General features: G+C 38.2%; 1 protein-coding gene across 6 annotated transcripts in view; it reads right to left on the bottom strand.

The window, feature by feature from the left end:
* The window catches only part of SMARCA2 (SWI/SNF related BAF chromatin remodeling complex subunit ATPase 2), a 119,696-nt gene that overhangs the window by 32,964 nt on the left and 70,917 nt on the right, over nt 1–15,815 (bottom strand). For all 6 annotated transcript variants that reach the window (XM_082337453.1, XM_082337455.1, XM_082337454.1 and 3 more), the window contains 4 exons: nt 14,788–14,951; nt 12,053–12,280; nt 10,372–10,449; nt 4,739–4,957 (listed from right to left, as the gene is read on the bottom strand). In XM_082337453.1, coding sequence (XP_082193579.1) covers nt 4,739–4,957; nt 10,372–10,449; nt 12,053–12,280; nt 14,788–14,951 — 689 coding nt within the window. The remainder of the gene's footprint in view (nt 1–4,738; nt 4,958–10,371; nt 10,450–12,052; nt 12,281–14,787; nt 14,952–15,815) is intronic.

The following is a 15,815-nucleotide window of genomic DNA, read 5'->3' as shown; positions in this document are numbered from 1 at the left end:
TCTTAAAATATGTTATTATTGATTCTAGAGTTGTATACATAAAAGTGAAGCTCTCTCAGAAAATATAAACCTAACTGAAAAACTTTTAGTAATTTATGTCAAGTTGTAGTCACAAGCTGGCCCAACTTTACTACCTCTGATGCCAGACCTAACTTTTAACAGACTATTAGAGAGTGTGTAAAATCAAAAAGTTATGTAAAGTTCTAGCTGATGAGAAAACAGTTGAAAACATGCCCAACATTTTCTTGCTAGGTAGTCTGATTTATTATACAACATATTTACCTTAGTTAGTAAACATAAACAAAAGAACAAATAAAATTTATGTCACAATTATGTTAAACAGTACTCACCAAATATTCTCTATGTATGAAAGCCAGCGCTGGCTTTCTTTAAATTTAAATAAGGCTGACTAATTACAGACTAAATGCTTGATTTTCACTTACAATTTTTAGATCAGCAAAACAAGTAGTCCACAATAGTTGACTTTTGCATGTCTGCATGAGGTAAACGAGACACTGCTCATTTTAGACTCAAATATGTTTCCCTGGCCAACGTGCAAAGATATTTCACATGAACTGCACAACTACGGAATAAAACTTTATTCATGTCACCTAGCCAGCAATTAAATTGAATGAGAAGCTGAATCCAGGTGCAACTGTCTTAACTGTCTTGTAACTACTCAAACAAATCCTCTGATTCTTGAAGCCTACCCTAAGCAATGGAGTCCTTAGTAGGTGACCCCTCTAGAAAATAACCTGCCATGGGATCCAGCAAAGTATTTTGCAGTCCTGTTAGAAATGGTGCAGGGACAGAATCTGCTAGAGCATGAAATACTTCCAGAATATAAATGCTTCGTAGGATCAGGAAGCAAACTCCTCCTTTCTCTTTTTTTTTTTTTTTCTTCAGGAAATATGGTTGTCATGCCAACAGTTACAGAACAGCAGGCTGCAGCGACAGCTAGTGATAAAGCCCGTTTTGTGTCTTACAGCTTTCTTGGGAGGCTGGTATTGAATTACAGGTTGTTCAGGGCAGCAGCACAGTCTCATTAAACACTGCATATGTCCATAGTTTTAGCTTCTGTAATTATTTTGTCTCCTGTTTCCAAACTCAGGTACTTGACCTCCTAGCAAGGAGGGAGCTGACACAGTTGGTCAGTATATATGCATGCATACAGACCTCAAGGTGTGTGGCAGATCCTGTGGGGATTTGCCATGACCTTAGCTCTGCTCTTCATTGTTGGGTGTATCGGCAGAGGGATCAGGGTCTAACTGAAAAGGAGCAGGTAGCTGATCTCCACAGTCAGAGCTGTAGCTGCTGATTGAGGCAAAACTCCTCAGAACAGATCTAGTCAACTTCCCCAAGACACATAAAGAAAGAGAGACAGCTGAGGACTGGATATTGGTATTATGAAACCAACTTCTTACTCAGAAATGCAAAGTTTTACTCCAGAAAATCCCATGAGAAGATAGCTATAAAACTGTAACAGCAGCCACAGCAAGAGAAAAAATGAGGGGCATCCTTGCTGCTGGTAAATAAAGCTCATGCTTCTGTAACACTGCAATAAAAATAGAAGTATCTGTGGTTACCTTTGGAGAGTGGCATAATACAGAACACGGGTAAAAGGATGTCTTACGAATTAAAGTACTATTCTTAATTCAGAACTTACTAGCTCTGCTATTTTTTCCAGTTACACTGATATAAGTAGTTCACTGCATCCAATTTAACATGAAATGATTAATTCAAAATTTTCATGCAATATGCACGATACTGTTACAAGTTACAGTGACAAAGCCGCAAGATACAAATACTTATAAACTAGCTACCACAATTTTATCTGTTTATACAGTTAAAGATTCCCTTTAGAATGTTGTACGAGATTATTATCACTTTTTCTACAATCTTCCAGAGATGTCATTACAGAAAAAGACAAACACTTAAATTCTTAAAGAAGACATAAAAGTGATGATGGTGGGAGGCCAATGGGTGTGACAAAGAACTCTGTTTCACACACACACCTACGCACACATGGAAAATAAGATCAGGAAAAAACTCAGAAAACTTGATTTAGATTTCAGTACCCACTCAATGGAGAGGAGTTTTTATTCCGAACCTGCATAAGCAGTGTTACACTATAAATATAATATAGACTCTGAATAAAGAGTCTAAAAAGTATTAGTAGTTCCTACATTTGCATTTGTTTCAACACACTCTCAAGTCCACCTGAAGGTGTAAGTTAAAATATGTATACGATAGAGTCACAGTAGTGACTGCAATGCACTGTGAAGCAATCTTAGTTTTAATTTAGCTAATCTGAGAACACACTTAACAACTTAATAGGGAGGAGGAGGGAGACTAATTTTTCTAAACAGAATAACAAGCCATGTTGAAAAAAGGGTAGTATATGTACCATCTTGACTAGCAACATTTTTGACCTGGTCTCACACAACAGCCTCCGAATCAAACAATGAAAACAATTACTATCAAGCAAGTGGAGAACTGGTAAGAAATTGTTTTCAGAATAGTCCTTAATGGCTCTTTATCAAATGGTCCAGTGCTTTTCAGTGTTTTTAGTGTCTTTAGGAAGACAGAACAGAAAGCATGCCTCCTAAATCTCCAAAGAACACAAAGCTCACCAGAAATTCACCTGAGGGCAGGCTCAAAATTCAAAATAATTTTGGTGAAGAAAACTTGGATATCATTGAACAAGGGCATATGCTAAATCCTCTTACTAGGAAGGAAAGATTGACTATACGAAACATGATTCTGAAAAACTGGCCAGGAAGCAGATCCACAGACAAGGATTAAGGGCTTATACTAGATCAAAAATTTAACCTGAGTTAGTATCTTTGCTGTTACGAGAATGAAATACTGGATCGTGAGGTGTAAGTATCCTAGAAATTATGCAAAAGAACTCCTCCTTTTTATTCAAATGAGGCTGCACCTGGAATTTTGATGTCTGTCTTTTGACCAAACTTGCAGAAAGACGCCAGTCACATGTAGAACAGCTAGGGAAAATCAGTGAAGACAATCAATAGATCTAGAAAACAAGAACTGCGGGAAAAGACTGAATGAGCAGTGGTTGTTAACCTTAAGAATTGACCAAACAGGTAAACAACTCTTCTGTGACATAAAGAATGTTAAAAAAAGAAAGGTAGCAGCCCATTCTGCATGACCAGAGTGATTAGAAAAGAAGTAATTGATTTAAAATCCAGCAAGAAAATTCAGATAAAATATAAGGCAAAGCCAAACAGTTAAATACATTCTGCTGTGGACTTCTAAATTCACTACTAGGGAAGGCCTTGAAGAACAGATCAGATGAACATCTGTTATAAATGACACAGGACTGGCTGATTCTGCCTTGAGCAGGAAGGTGGATTAGATTATTTTTTTAGGGCTGCCAAAAGCACTTAACACAAATATCAGAGCCAACTCAAGACACAAAACATGCAAGCCAAAGCTAACTTCTATGTTGCCATAGCCAGAGTATTCCATCATTAAAAATAATTAGCTTAAAATGACCTTGAGTAGATGTACACTATGTTGCAAGCACTTCCACTGTAGGAAAAGGTAAATGTTCGAGAACCAGACAGAAGTTTATGTTTCTAGGTCTTTCTTCTCCACTGACTACTTGAAAATGTCAAGTATCAAACTCCTGTAGTTTCATAAACTTGCTTAGATTTACAGTTCATGTATAATTCAAACCTTTGCTCCCCTAAGCTTTACATCCAGCAGCAGAATCCGGATTAGCTTTTAGCATAGTATTGCACAATGCACTCTCACAAACATCACATTTGTAACTGAAGTAGGTATGACTTCTACTTATCTTCAGCACACTATACACAAAAACTACGTTGTATATTCACGTTGGCATTAAATCTGTAATTATTCTACAATAAAACTTATTCTGTCAAACCATGTAGATTAATTTGGCACATAACTTTATCTGTATGTTTTGGAAATCATAACATTATCAAATTTCCTGGTTTTGAAAAGACTTGCCAACAATCAGTCCTCACCTCCTTGCCACCCCTTTTACTACCATTCTGAAAAGGCAAATGCATTAGAATTCATCAGATGTGTATTTCACAGAAGAACGGCAAGAATCCTCAAGTACAACAAAATCACAGATTTGGTGTGAGTTAAGTTTAGAATCGTTACTTTCAGGTCTTAAATTCTTATATCACTTATCAAGGGTTTTGATCTCAGTGGAGCCAAGAAATGCTCAGCACTTGGAAATGAAACAGCACAAGAGAAAGAAGACTTACGTGAAAGTTTCCAAATTCTTAAAAGGGTTTAGGTATTTAAAAAAATAATAAAATTAAGCTTCTGCAGCCCAGAAAGCTGTAATATACACTGATCACTGGTCTTCACCACCATAAAAGAATTCTTCATATATCTTAAAGATGACACTTACAAAAGTTTCTGAAGCCGTAAGAAACATGTCAAGGTCCATGGCAGTAGAATAGTAGCAATAGAAAGCTATCACAGTCCTGATTCAGCATTTAGTAACACTGATTTAAGTTTCGGCAATGCAGCTTAAAACTTACTTATGCCTTCAACACAGCAGCAAAACCTGGATAATAAGGATATTTAGGCCTTAACTAACTGTGCTCTCCCTGGTGCAACTGTGCAGACTTCAAAAAGAAAAAAACCCTACCACAAATGAATAAATTTCATCTGTAAAAAAAAAACAAACAAAAAAACACCAAAACCAAAAACCAAAAAAGGGACAACCTACCCGCAGCCATTGTTTTTCTGTGAGAGCATCACTGTAGTCCACATCCCTGCGTTGACGGGATCCTCTTCCAAATATTTTTTCTTCTTCTTCTTCACACGTAAGCCTTTCAACTTCAGCATCATCCTTAATAATCCAGGATGGTAATTCATCCTCCTCCATCAAACGGGGCTTACGCTTGGGGTTTCTGGCATCCTCCCTGCGACGGTCCATGTCCATGCGCTGGAATGGCAGTTGGGAAAAGAGAAAACAATTTTAAGGGCAAATATTAAGTGAACCATGGAAATTCCTGGCTATCTAATGATACTTGAAACTTTAAACCAATTCCTTCGCAAGTATTCCCCTTCCATGATACTTCTAAAATGCAATTATAAAAAGAAGAAGCTACACTTGAGGGTTGATTTTCAGTCAAGTTCACTACTCCGTAACTACCTTTTACTGAATTAACTGGGACAACACAGCAGCTAAGTGATACAAAGCAGATCACAAGAACACCATTGTGTTGTGTTAATTAAACAACTCTCTTCCTTTTTACCACAGGTTTTATGGTTTCTTTGTATTCATAAATGTGATCTGCAAATACTAATCATTCCCTGACAACATCACCATAAGGTGTTATTACTATGTAACTAAAAAGAATAACTGAAAACACACTAGTTTTGTGAGCCTGAATATCAGAAGAATATTTAAAAGCCGGTATTAGAAAAAAGGAATCAAGAGAGAGACTTAGAAGTTCAGAGAAAAGTTTGCCAGAAGGCCAACATGCTTAAACCACTGATTTTTTTCCTGATCTTACTGATGTACTAGGCAAAAATCAAAACACATACAAAAATACCAGATAAGATTAGGTAAAGTGTTAAGAATATTAGAAGGTAATGTTAAGACTTTAAGATGAAATTGAAATAATCACATAAATTAATTTCAAGTGTGGTGAGCAATTACCTCAGAAAACCGATATGGATACTCAGGATATACTCCCATGACCTACTGCAGAGTCATCAGTGAGGTGCCTTATAACCCTCCCGGGGAAGCACCCACCTCTCTTCATTGACTATACGCTGACCTAGGCTCCTATGGTCTTGTGATTTTCATTTGCATTTTTTTAAGTAGCCTAGATAATATGAATAGCCATTTCAAATAGGCCTTTTGAAGAGTCATATAGTACTTAAACACTCAGTAATCAGTTGCTAAGCAGAGAAAACAAACAGGTGGCCACTGAGCATTTACTGTTCATATTTGAGAAACTAACATAAACAGACTGGCACCAGAATTGGCTTAGCATCAGAACAGGCTACTGCTTTGGCCAATAAACATTTGTAAAAAGCATTCTCAAGTATGCGCAAACCCCTCCCTTGCATGCATGATGCTGCACTTACACAGGATGCCAACTAGACATATCATCCTTTTACACCCCTAGCCAAGACACAGGCATGCATACATTCAGAGATATTATTTATCTATAGGGGCAGCTCAAATCCAGCCAAATTTACTAGCTGAGGCTTAACGATGGCACTGTTGAATATGCTGAATCTTCTCTCATCTCAGCACTTCTCAAATGCAAGCATTCCCAAAATACTATCGCAGGCACAGCATCTTACCAGTGGTCTTCATCATCTTGTCTGGGGCCCTATCTGATTTCTAAACTCGGTGAAAAGCAGAATGTGAGATGTGTGTCTTCAGTCTGCAGGATCAACTACATTCAAGAAGCAACTATAAATACATGTGGCTCTTCCCCATCCTTCATTACCTCACATAATGATGAATGGGCTGTATAGCCTTTAGGTTTTTTATAGCAGACTTCCATATTTCACTTTTTAAAGAACATCTCATTCAATCTGAATTCATTTCAAAAATGTCTCATTCAAGCCAGACATGTGGCCTGGTTTATTGCTAACCTGGCAACTAGCAAGCTGCACTAAGAGAAGGCCCAAATGGGATAGACGGGATAGATTTCTCTATTATTTACCAGAGAACTTCAGTGAAGTCAGGGACATCATATTATGATGACATTAAGTATATGAAGTGAATGCTGAAACTTCATTTTTCTCCGTGATGACCATGTTTTTATCTCTAAGACAAAGACTGAGGTACTACTATGGTAGTATATTTTAACAGCTGTTTTCTGAAATAAACACACTTGGGGAGGAAAATTAAAGACACTCTCAGTTAATGTGAGATGTAAGAGATACAAACGGCCCTTTGTTTTTTCCTAGGATCATACTCAAACCACTTTTATCTCCAGGAAACCTCTGGTCCTATCTTCTCATGTCTTACCAAAACACATATTTCCAAACCAGACTTACCTTATTTTATTGTAACAAATATAGTAATTTTATTTACACTGTCCTCAACAAGGCCTAAATGCTGGAAATAAAAAAGTCCTACGCTACGGATACTTACACATAAGTGAAGAACTTAAGTGTTGGCACACTCAAAGCCTAAAACTTCCAGTTTAGAAAAAACACACAGCACTGCTGTCCTGTGAACTGTGAATGGTTATTTTAAACTTTCCAAATTGTAACTAAAATAGTCCTTAAAAAAACACCCAAGCCACTCAGTTAAAACCAGTAATTTCTATACTCAGTATAAACTGTATTAGCACAACTAGAGTATTGACACCCATTTTGGTGAGACACCTTCCTTGAACGGCCACTCTTCCACCTGCAAGGCAGTTTTTACATCAGGAATCTTTATTTAAGTAAATATAACATTAAAAAATAACTTAAAATTTTTTCCAGGAAGAATAACACTTGTCGAAGCACACTGTTATGAAATGACAAGAGTTGTACAGATCACACTGAAACACTGACTTTTCTCTCAATGTTTTCTAAACTTTTTTTACTATATGATGACGTGCTGTCATTCGCAATAAACACAAAAGTAGGACAGTGTGAGGTTTGAGTCTATCTAGAGGTTTTACCTATTGTTATACATGTGGAGCCTCTAAAAGTCAGGGGAACAAAGTCCACTTCTACACATCCTCTTTCTGAAGTGTATTTAGCTCTACAGCGACACCTCAGGATCTATGCCAAAGAACACTTCTAACCTGAAAAGTGACCGCAGAACACCTTCTCAAGGAGCTCTTGCCTATTGTTTTGGAACTGCTCACTTTAAATAAGCAAAATACATGCTTTTATGCTTCTAAGCCTAGTTAAATGAACAAAAGAAAACACATTTTTCTTGGATACTGCAGTTTGCTGAATTCTGATTACATCTGCACAACCTTAACAGAGGGAATGAGGTGGCATAGGTATCACTGAGGTAAAGAGAATACAAACCTATCTTTGTGCTCTTTATCTGACTATGCAAAATCTAAAATATTGATAAAAAGATGACAAACAGCCCTGACTGCCAAACTTGTTTTTCAGGCTTTTCTTGTATAATTAAACAGTTTACTAAAATGAAAAACAAATTATTTATTAACAATTAAAATTATTTCTTAGCCATTAATATTTAACTTCACTGTTTCTATCTGAAGTATTTTCAAACCCCTGGCTTTCAAAGCATGTTAGTTTTGCACCTTCAAATTTTTATTAGCTACTACCAACTCTTTACTCTCTCTTAAAAGCTTTCATGTAAATTAATATGAAAAACATGAATTGAGCCCACACAGTGCTAAAACTGTCTGCACTGTAGGCCCCTCAACTGTTTTACTGAATGGCTGTTAATAGCCTTCAAACCTAATCCAAAAAGATGAAGTTGTACACATTTCCTTCAAGCAGACATAAATTCATCAGCTACTTTCAATCCATGGATTAGTTTGTTCTTTCTGGGTCTGAAGGAGAAGTACTGACAAGCTTTTTCCAGCAGCAAATTGACTTTCACAGAACTCAGGGTACTTTCAGCCAATAATTTGGCTGAAATTATTCCTTTTGAGTTTTGGATCAAATGGCCACCTCTTGGTTTCTGTCATGTAAATCTCCTTACACCTGAATCACTGAAGGAAAGTTTAAAAAGACACGTGTCTGTAAGCATTCATTTTCCATGCAGCCTAGCTTTACGGATTTCAGTTCTTCTGAGACAACATTAAATAAAACTTAGCACAAAAGGACTAAACTGGCAAAGTCAGCAATGACAAAAGGCATAGCCATGTGGTGTAATATGGCCTTTGCCAACTGTGCACCTGAACAACTGTCACTTATGTAAAAAGGGCCCCTGCACACTTGTGTAACAGTGAAGTTTTACAGATGAAACCTTGAGCAAAAGATGTGGTCCTATCAATGGTTGTTTCTGTGGATACCACCTGATACACTTTCATTCATGCATGTACAAGTGTCTGTCCTGTTCCACCTGGCAGAACAAAGCAGCCTCTGTAGAACTAGAGGGGTCGGTTGTTTACCTTCAATACTTAAGTATTCTCCTGTTGCTGTGTCAGTGACTCTCAAAGGTCCTCCAGCAATCCCCATGTTGTACACACACTAAAAGGCAAGAGCCATGCCTACACTGACATTTTAGTAATTATTCCATCAGTGTTGTAGCAGCACTAAAAAAAAGGGAAGTACTAATAAAAATCAGTTGCTCGCATTTGAACTGCTGTCACTAGCGCTACTTCAGTAACTGTTCAACAGTTGTAGCAGCAGAGATGCAGCTACCTGGCACCTTGACAAAACCATCAGCAAACTCCAGTTAACTCACAAAGAAAACAGCACTGTCAAGTCTACTAATTTACTATCTTGTTAAGTTCCTGTAGTTGTCCTTGCCAATATCATAGCCCAAAAGTCAGAAGAAATGCTGAAAAATAAAACTATGTTGTAGAATTAGTGTCGTGGTTTAACCCCAGTCAGTAACTAAGCACCACACAGCCGCTCGCTCACTCCCCCGCCCCGGTGGGATGGGGGAGAGAATCAGAAGAGTAAAAGTGAGAAAACTCATGGGTTGAGATAAAGACAGTTTAACGGGTAAAGCAAAAGCCGCGTACGCAAGCAAAGCAAAGCAAGGAATTCATTCACTACTTCCCATGGGCAGGCAGGTGTTCAGCCGTCCTCAGGAAAGCAGGGCTCCATCACACATAACGGTTACTTGGGAAGACAAACGCCAGCACTCCGAACATCCCCCTCTTCCTTCTTCTTCCTCCAGCTTATATACTGAGCATGATGTCATATGGTATGGCATAGCCCTTTGGTCAGTCTGGGTCAGCTGTCCTAGCTATCGTCCCTCCCAGCTTCTCATGCACCTGGCAGAGCACGAGAAGCTGAAAAGTCCTTGACTAGTGTAAACTCTGCTCAGCAAGAACCAAAACATCAGCGTGTTATCAACATTATTCTCATCCTAAATCCAAAACACAAAACTCTACCAGCTACTAAGAAGAAAACTAACTCTATCCCAGCTGAAACCAGGACAATTAGCAAGCCAAACTGTGACTATCAGTTTTGCACTGTAAATTTCTCAGGTTGTGCCAGACTTTTCCTCCAGGCTGGCACTGTTACACTACACTGTCCGCAAGCACCTCTGAAATCTTTCTGTCATGTGAGGAACTCTGTATTTAAGTAGGCTACCTGTCTTTCCTCAGATAAACAATGCGAGCAAATATAGCCTATTCCTCCAACAAAGTTTTCCAAAATTTGAATGACAAAAGGTTAACGCCTTTGTTAAAAACATTAGAGAAGATATTCTACTTATGATCCTATCATCCTTACCATAAAGAGATCAAACTCCTCCTCGCGTCGAGCAATCATCTGATTCAGAGTCTCATCATCAGGAACTTCATCTTCCTCCTGGTTACACAGATGGATAAAGGTATTAGAAAGAAGCTACATGCAACTTGAAGCAACAGCCTCCATCAAGTCAGTGTTGCACTGACCCTCCTTCTGTCACAACACGTGTGAGACACTCAAAATGAAACTAAAACTTTTAAAGTGTTCAGCGATTCAGAAGTAACGCAAAATAGACATAATTAGAGAGAAGACTGGGACTTATTACCACCTTCATAAATTGAGAATGAGGAAATGAGCAAATACGCAACCAGGAAATTTCGGGTTGTGGTTTTCCTGGGTCAAAAGCACAGTTAGTGTTTCAGTTAAAATATATGATTTCCGTTCTGCTGTTCTACAGTACTCCTTCAGAAATACCATTCTGCATTATGAGGCCTTTGCTGTCAAAGCAAGAAGAATGAAAAAGTCCTGGTTAAATGAAAAAAATGAAACACGTCATTATACTGGGAAAAAACCCTGCTGAATCCCTCTGACCGTTATCTGCTTACAAACTGAGATATGAACCTATAACTTCAGACAAAATGAATTATTTCATAAAAACAGAAACAGTCTTTGGAAAAACAATTTAGAACTGTAGGATTCAACTAAAAATGTTAAAGCTGAACAGCTATTATACCCATTTTAACACACTCAGAGCCCACAATATTCAGTTTCCCTCCCTGAATTATTCTGAAAGCACATGGCATTTCAAATCTAATAACAGGTCAATTGAAACAATAAAAACTACAGACTGGTTCCTACCTAGGGCTTACTGAACCTATGTTACAGTATGCTGCAGACCTAGAATTTTTCATGAAAACTTATGTTTTGTACTCAGTGACATGGGAGTATAGAATGCTGCACACAGCACCCAAAAACCTAACATTCTGTAGCTTTCTTTTTTTCCAGAAATAAACAGAAAAGGCCTTTATCTATATCCACACATCTTATTTTCCCTCCACTGGCAAGATTTCTAAGCCTCAGAAAAAAATGCAGTTCTTAATGCAATTCCCAACAAACACCTCTGTACCTTAATGTACATATAATTTAAATTTTAACATGAAAAAGCAACTGGGAAAATGATAGAGAGCTAGTTCTTCTCACTTCTAGTCAGTACTCCTTCAGCGTTCAAGAAAAGGAAGTTACATAGTTACCAGGTAGGCTTGGCAGAAAAAAAAATTATAAACACCAGTGCCAACAAAAAAGTAAGCAGGGTCTTTCATGATTGAACCTAGGTAGTGCTAGTTGCTTACCATGTCTGAAAATCAGATTAGCTAGTGTAACATATAAACTGGATTTAGGAACTGTTTCATAATCTGTTTTGGAAAAAATCTTTGCTTGAATACAATTTTTTGCCAAAATTATGAAACGGAGGGATGGGTTTAAGTTACAATGCCTAACTCTACGCTAAGATTTAATCATAACCATTACATCATAACCATTATATTATAACCTATTACTGTGACCAAAAAAAAAGAGATAAAAATGAAGTTGCTTCTTTGACTGGATCGTAAGAATATGATGACCTTTCTAATTTCAAAGGAGATGGCAGTCTTGGTAACTGATGAAAAAAATGACTCAGTACTTTCCGAAACATCCTTTTACTGATTATTTCTAACTACCTTACCTCATTTTCTTCTTCATGCTCCAGTATAGCCTGTAGGAAGGCTCTCCTTTCGTGGCTTGAAGACTTCTGATCAAACATTCCAGCCTGAATAACTTTCTGATCTACATTCAGCTTATACTTTGCAGCAGCAAGTATCTTCTCTTCCACACTGTTCACAGTGCACAGTCGCAGGACTCGAACTTCATTCTGCTGACCAATTCTGTGAGCCCTATCTTGGGCCTGCAAGTCCTGTTAGACAAAGAACACAGAGCGTGATTTATACTGTAAGTGTGCTACAGAAATTGTTCTCTGCTTAAATGACATTATAATGCTGAATTCTTTTTGGTATAAAAAGGAAGTACTCAAACGACAGTCCACCACAATTCATGTGGTTCATTCCTCATTGTTTTCTTTCCCAAAACTTCATCAGTCCCATGTAGGGGTAAAACTGAAAGGAAAAAACATGGACATGCTCTGTACACCATAAATGCAGTAAGCCAAAAACTTCATGAAAGCATGTGCAGTGACTGAGAAGGGCTGATGTATTTATTTTTTCCCTTCTATTCAAAGCTCATGGCCTTTCAAGCCAGAATGAACCCTAAAGTAAAAGATCTCTCAACTGCAGGAAAAGAAAGCAACAAAATTACGAGGAAAAAACTTATACATAAACTTACCTACTAAAGCCCATTGCTAATTCTTAAATGTTAACTAAAAATTATTTGATCTGTTGAATAGGCTTCTAACTTGGAGTATTTGTGTTAACAGCTTAAATATGATATTCCTGATTGAAAGTTCATATATGTAAGACTGTGAATCAATAACGATTTTTTGGTCAGGTGATTGCACTTAACTATGGTGGAAATGAAATGTACACTGCAGGTCCTATTTTCTTTGGGGAAAAAAGAAATGCATTAACTCCTATAAATGATGTGTTTCTACTTCAGCATGTCAGATAATGAAGGGTACCTAACCTCAAAATGCTATAACAGTTTTGTGCTACCTCACAACACAGAAATTTCTTAACATAGAGAAAAAAATAGAAAACAGGCAATGAGTTTGCCTACTTCAGTCCAGCACCTTGCTTTTGCTATAGTTGTTAGCTCTTCCCTCCCACAATTCCCTTCTCAAGCACTACATACAATGTAGCTGCTGCAACCTAAAGGTGTGCTTGAAGTTTGCATTAACAGTGAGGATGAAGCTACAATATGAATTTGTTTATATAATCACTCTCAGAAGCACAGGAAAATGGTAAAGTGAGGAAATGGGAGTTTTTATTTCTTGAAATATGCCATGTAAGCATTACCTGCCCCCCCTGCCCCCAGCTATCCCCTTTTAGCACCCTGCTCATTAAAATGCACAAATCACTCCCGTCTGCAGGAGAAGAGAGACTGCATGCATTGAAAAGGACGCTGAGGGGAGACCTTGTTGCTCTGTACAACTACCTGAAAGGAGGTTGTAGCAAGGTGGGGGTCGGTCTCTTCTCCCAAGTAACAAGCATTAGGACAAGAGGAAACATCCTCAAGTTGCACCAGGGGAGGTTTAGATTGGATATCAGGAAAAATTTCTTCACTGAAACAGTTATCAAGCACTGGAACAGGCTGCCCAGGGAAGTGGTTCACTCACTATCCCTGGAGATATTTAAAATACGTGTAGATGTGGCACTTAGGGATGTAGTTTAGTGGTGGACTTGGCAGTGCTAGGTTAACGGTTGGACTCGATGATCTTAAAGGTCTTTTCCAACATAAACTGTTCTATGATTTTTGTAATGTAGCAATCTGCCCATTGAATACTCCAGAACATGTTCTGTAATTTTTACTACACTGCAAGGATTTATTGCTATCTAACTGTTGAAATATATATTACTCTGCATTAAACTTGTCTGTGAAAGTGTTCTAAAGACAACCAAAAATACAAAGACTGAAGTGCATTCTGAGCTGCTTTTAAAACCTCAAATATAATTGCTCCGAATTTCTTACGTCTTGCTTTAAATTGGTCACCATGGCATCTATCGGAGTGCTACCTTAAAAGTTCTATATAAAACTCTTCTTAGTCTCATTTCCCTTACTTTTACAGGTGGCCATTGACCATGATGTGATTTGCATATATTTGCACAATAGCTGAAAACACACACATAGCTACGTACTTCCAGAGATATCTAACTTATATTCTTAAAAAAAAAAAAAAAAAAAAAAAAAAGGCACTAAGTGACAAAGACTTCAGTTACCTCTTCTGGCTTTTTAAAAAAGCCAGACTGGTTTGATAGCCTCTTTTCCTGGTGATCTGTACTTACTACTACCCACCCACACCAACAGTGTAAGTTCCTTGTCTCAGGCCAAGACTGCTGCATTCATATGGCCACTAATTTCCTGAGACAGGCAGCGCTCTGCACAGCCTTTACTAAAATATTGCAACCTACCTACTGAAGACTCAAAATGGGGAGTTACTTATTAATGTACTAAAGGTTAAAGAATGAGCACAGTTACACAAATGAAGCAGGTCTATAAGGCCTCTAGCTCGGAGGATTCCCTGAGACTCAGATAAAATATATTCACAGACACAGAATTACTTCACTGATTCAAACTAAAACATGTTCTGATTGTAGCACTTTGCCTCACTAATTCCTCTCAAAGCTGCATTTTATGACTTACCTGGTTCTCTTCCTTTCACCCCAGCTATATCCCCAATTTAAGGAAGCAATCCAATAAAGCATCATGAATTCACTGCACATTTCGTGAAGATAAGTAAATAAAAATTACCTGGTGAGGATTCCAGTCACTATCAAAGATTATAACAGTGTCAGCAGCCTGGAGATTTAAGCCTAGCCCTCCAGCCCTTGTACTCAGCAAGAAGATAAAGTATTGTGACCCAGGTTCATTGAACTTCTTCAACAAAGCAGCTCGATCCTCTGATTTTGTTGTGCCTGAAAAGAAATATTAAAAAATACCCTATAACAAAGATGAGAACTGAAATAATATAAATACAATGTCAGGGAGGGACATGAGGGAGAGCAGGCAAGGAATTGAATCATGGTGAAAACATACACAAAGTGCTAAGTAAAAACAAAGCCCTGTGCACTCTGGTGACTGCATTAATTTAATGTACTTTGACAACAGTATATATGGATCACCTTAGCCTGGTCCACTGTTTGCCTTTTCTTTTTCACACTTCTGTCTGTAACTGAAAGCCAAAGAAAATCTCCTATTTTTATTCAGGTCTTGATATATGTTCAGAAGATGAAGTTTTTCTGTGACTGTGGTGGGTTGACCCCAGCTGGCTGCCAGACACACCCCACCCCCACTCAACAGTACAGGGGGAGAAAATAAGATGGAAAAGCTCCTGGGCTGAGATAAAGGCTGTTTAATAAAAGCAAAAGCTGTGCATGCAAGCAAAGCAAAAAGAGGAATTTATTTACTACTTCCCATCAGCAGGGCAGATGTCCAGCCACTTCCTGGAAAGCAGGGCCTCAGCACCCGTAATGATCGCTTGGGAAGACAAATGCCATAATGAGGGATGTCGCTGCATCCTCTTCCTTTCCCTCAGCTTTTATTGCTGAGCATGACATCATATGCTATGGAATGTCCCTTTGGCCAGTTTGGGTCAGCTGTCCCAGCTGGGTCCCCTCGCAACCTGTTGCCCACCCCCAACCTACTGGCCTTGGGGGTGGAGAAGTGGTTTGGAGAGAAAGCCTTGAGACTGTACAAGCACTGCTCAGCAATAGCCAAAACACTGGAGTGTTATCACTGGTGTGCTATCAACCATGTCTAGCCACAAATGCAAAGCACAG

Source organism: Platalea leucorodia (assembly GCF_965183815.1).
Source record: "Platalea leucorodia genome assembly, chromosome: Z".
NCBI classification, from domain to species: Eukaryota; Metazoa; Chordata; class Aves; order Pelecaniformes; family Threskiornithidae; genus Platalea; species Platalea leucorodia.
The sequence above is the reverse complement of the archived record's forward strand: the minus strand, read 5'-3'. Positions and strand labels throughout refer to the sequence as shown.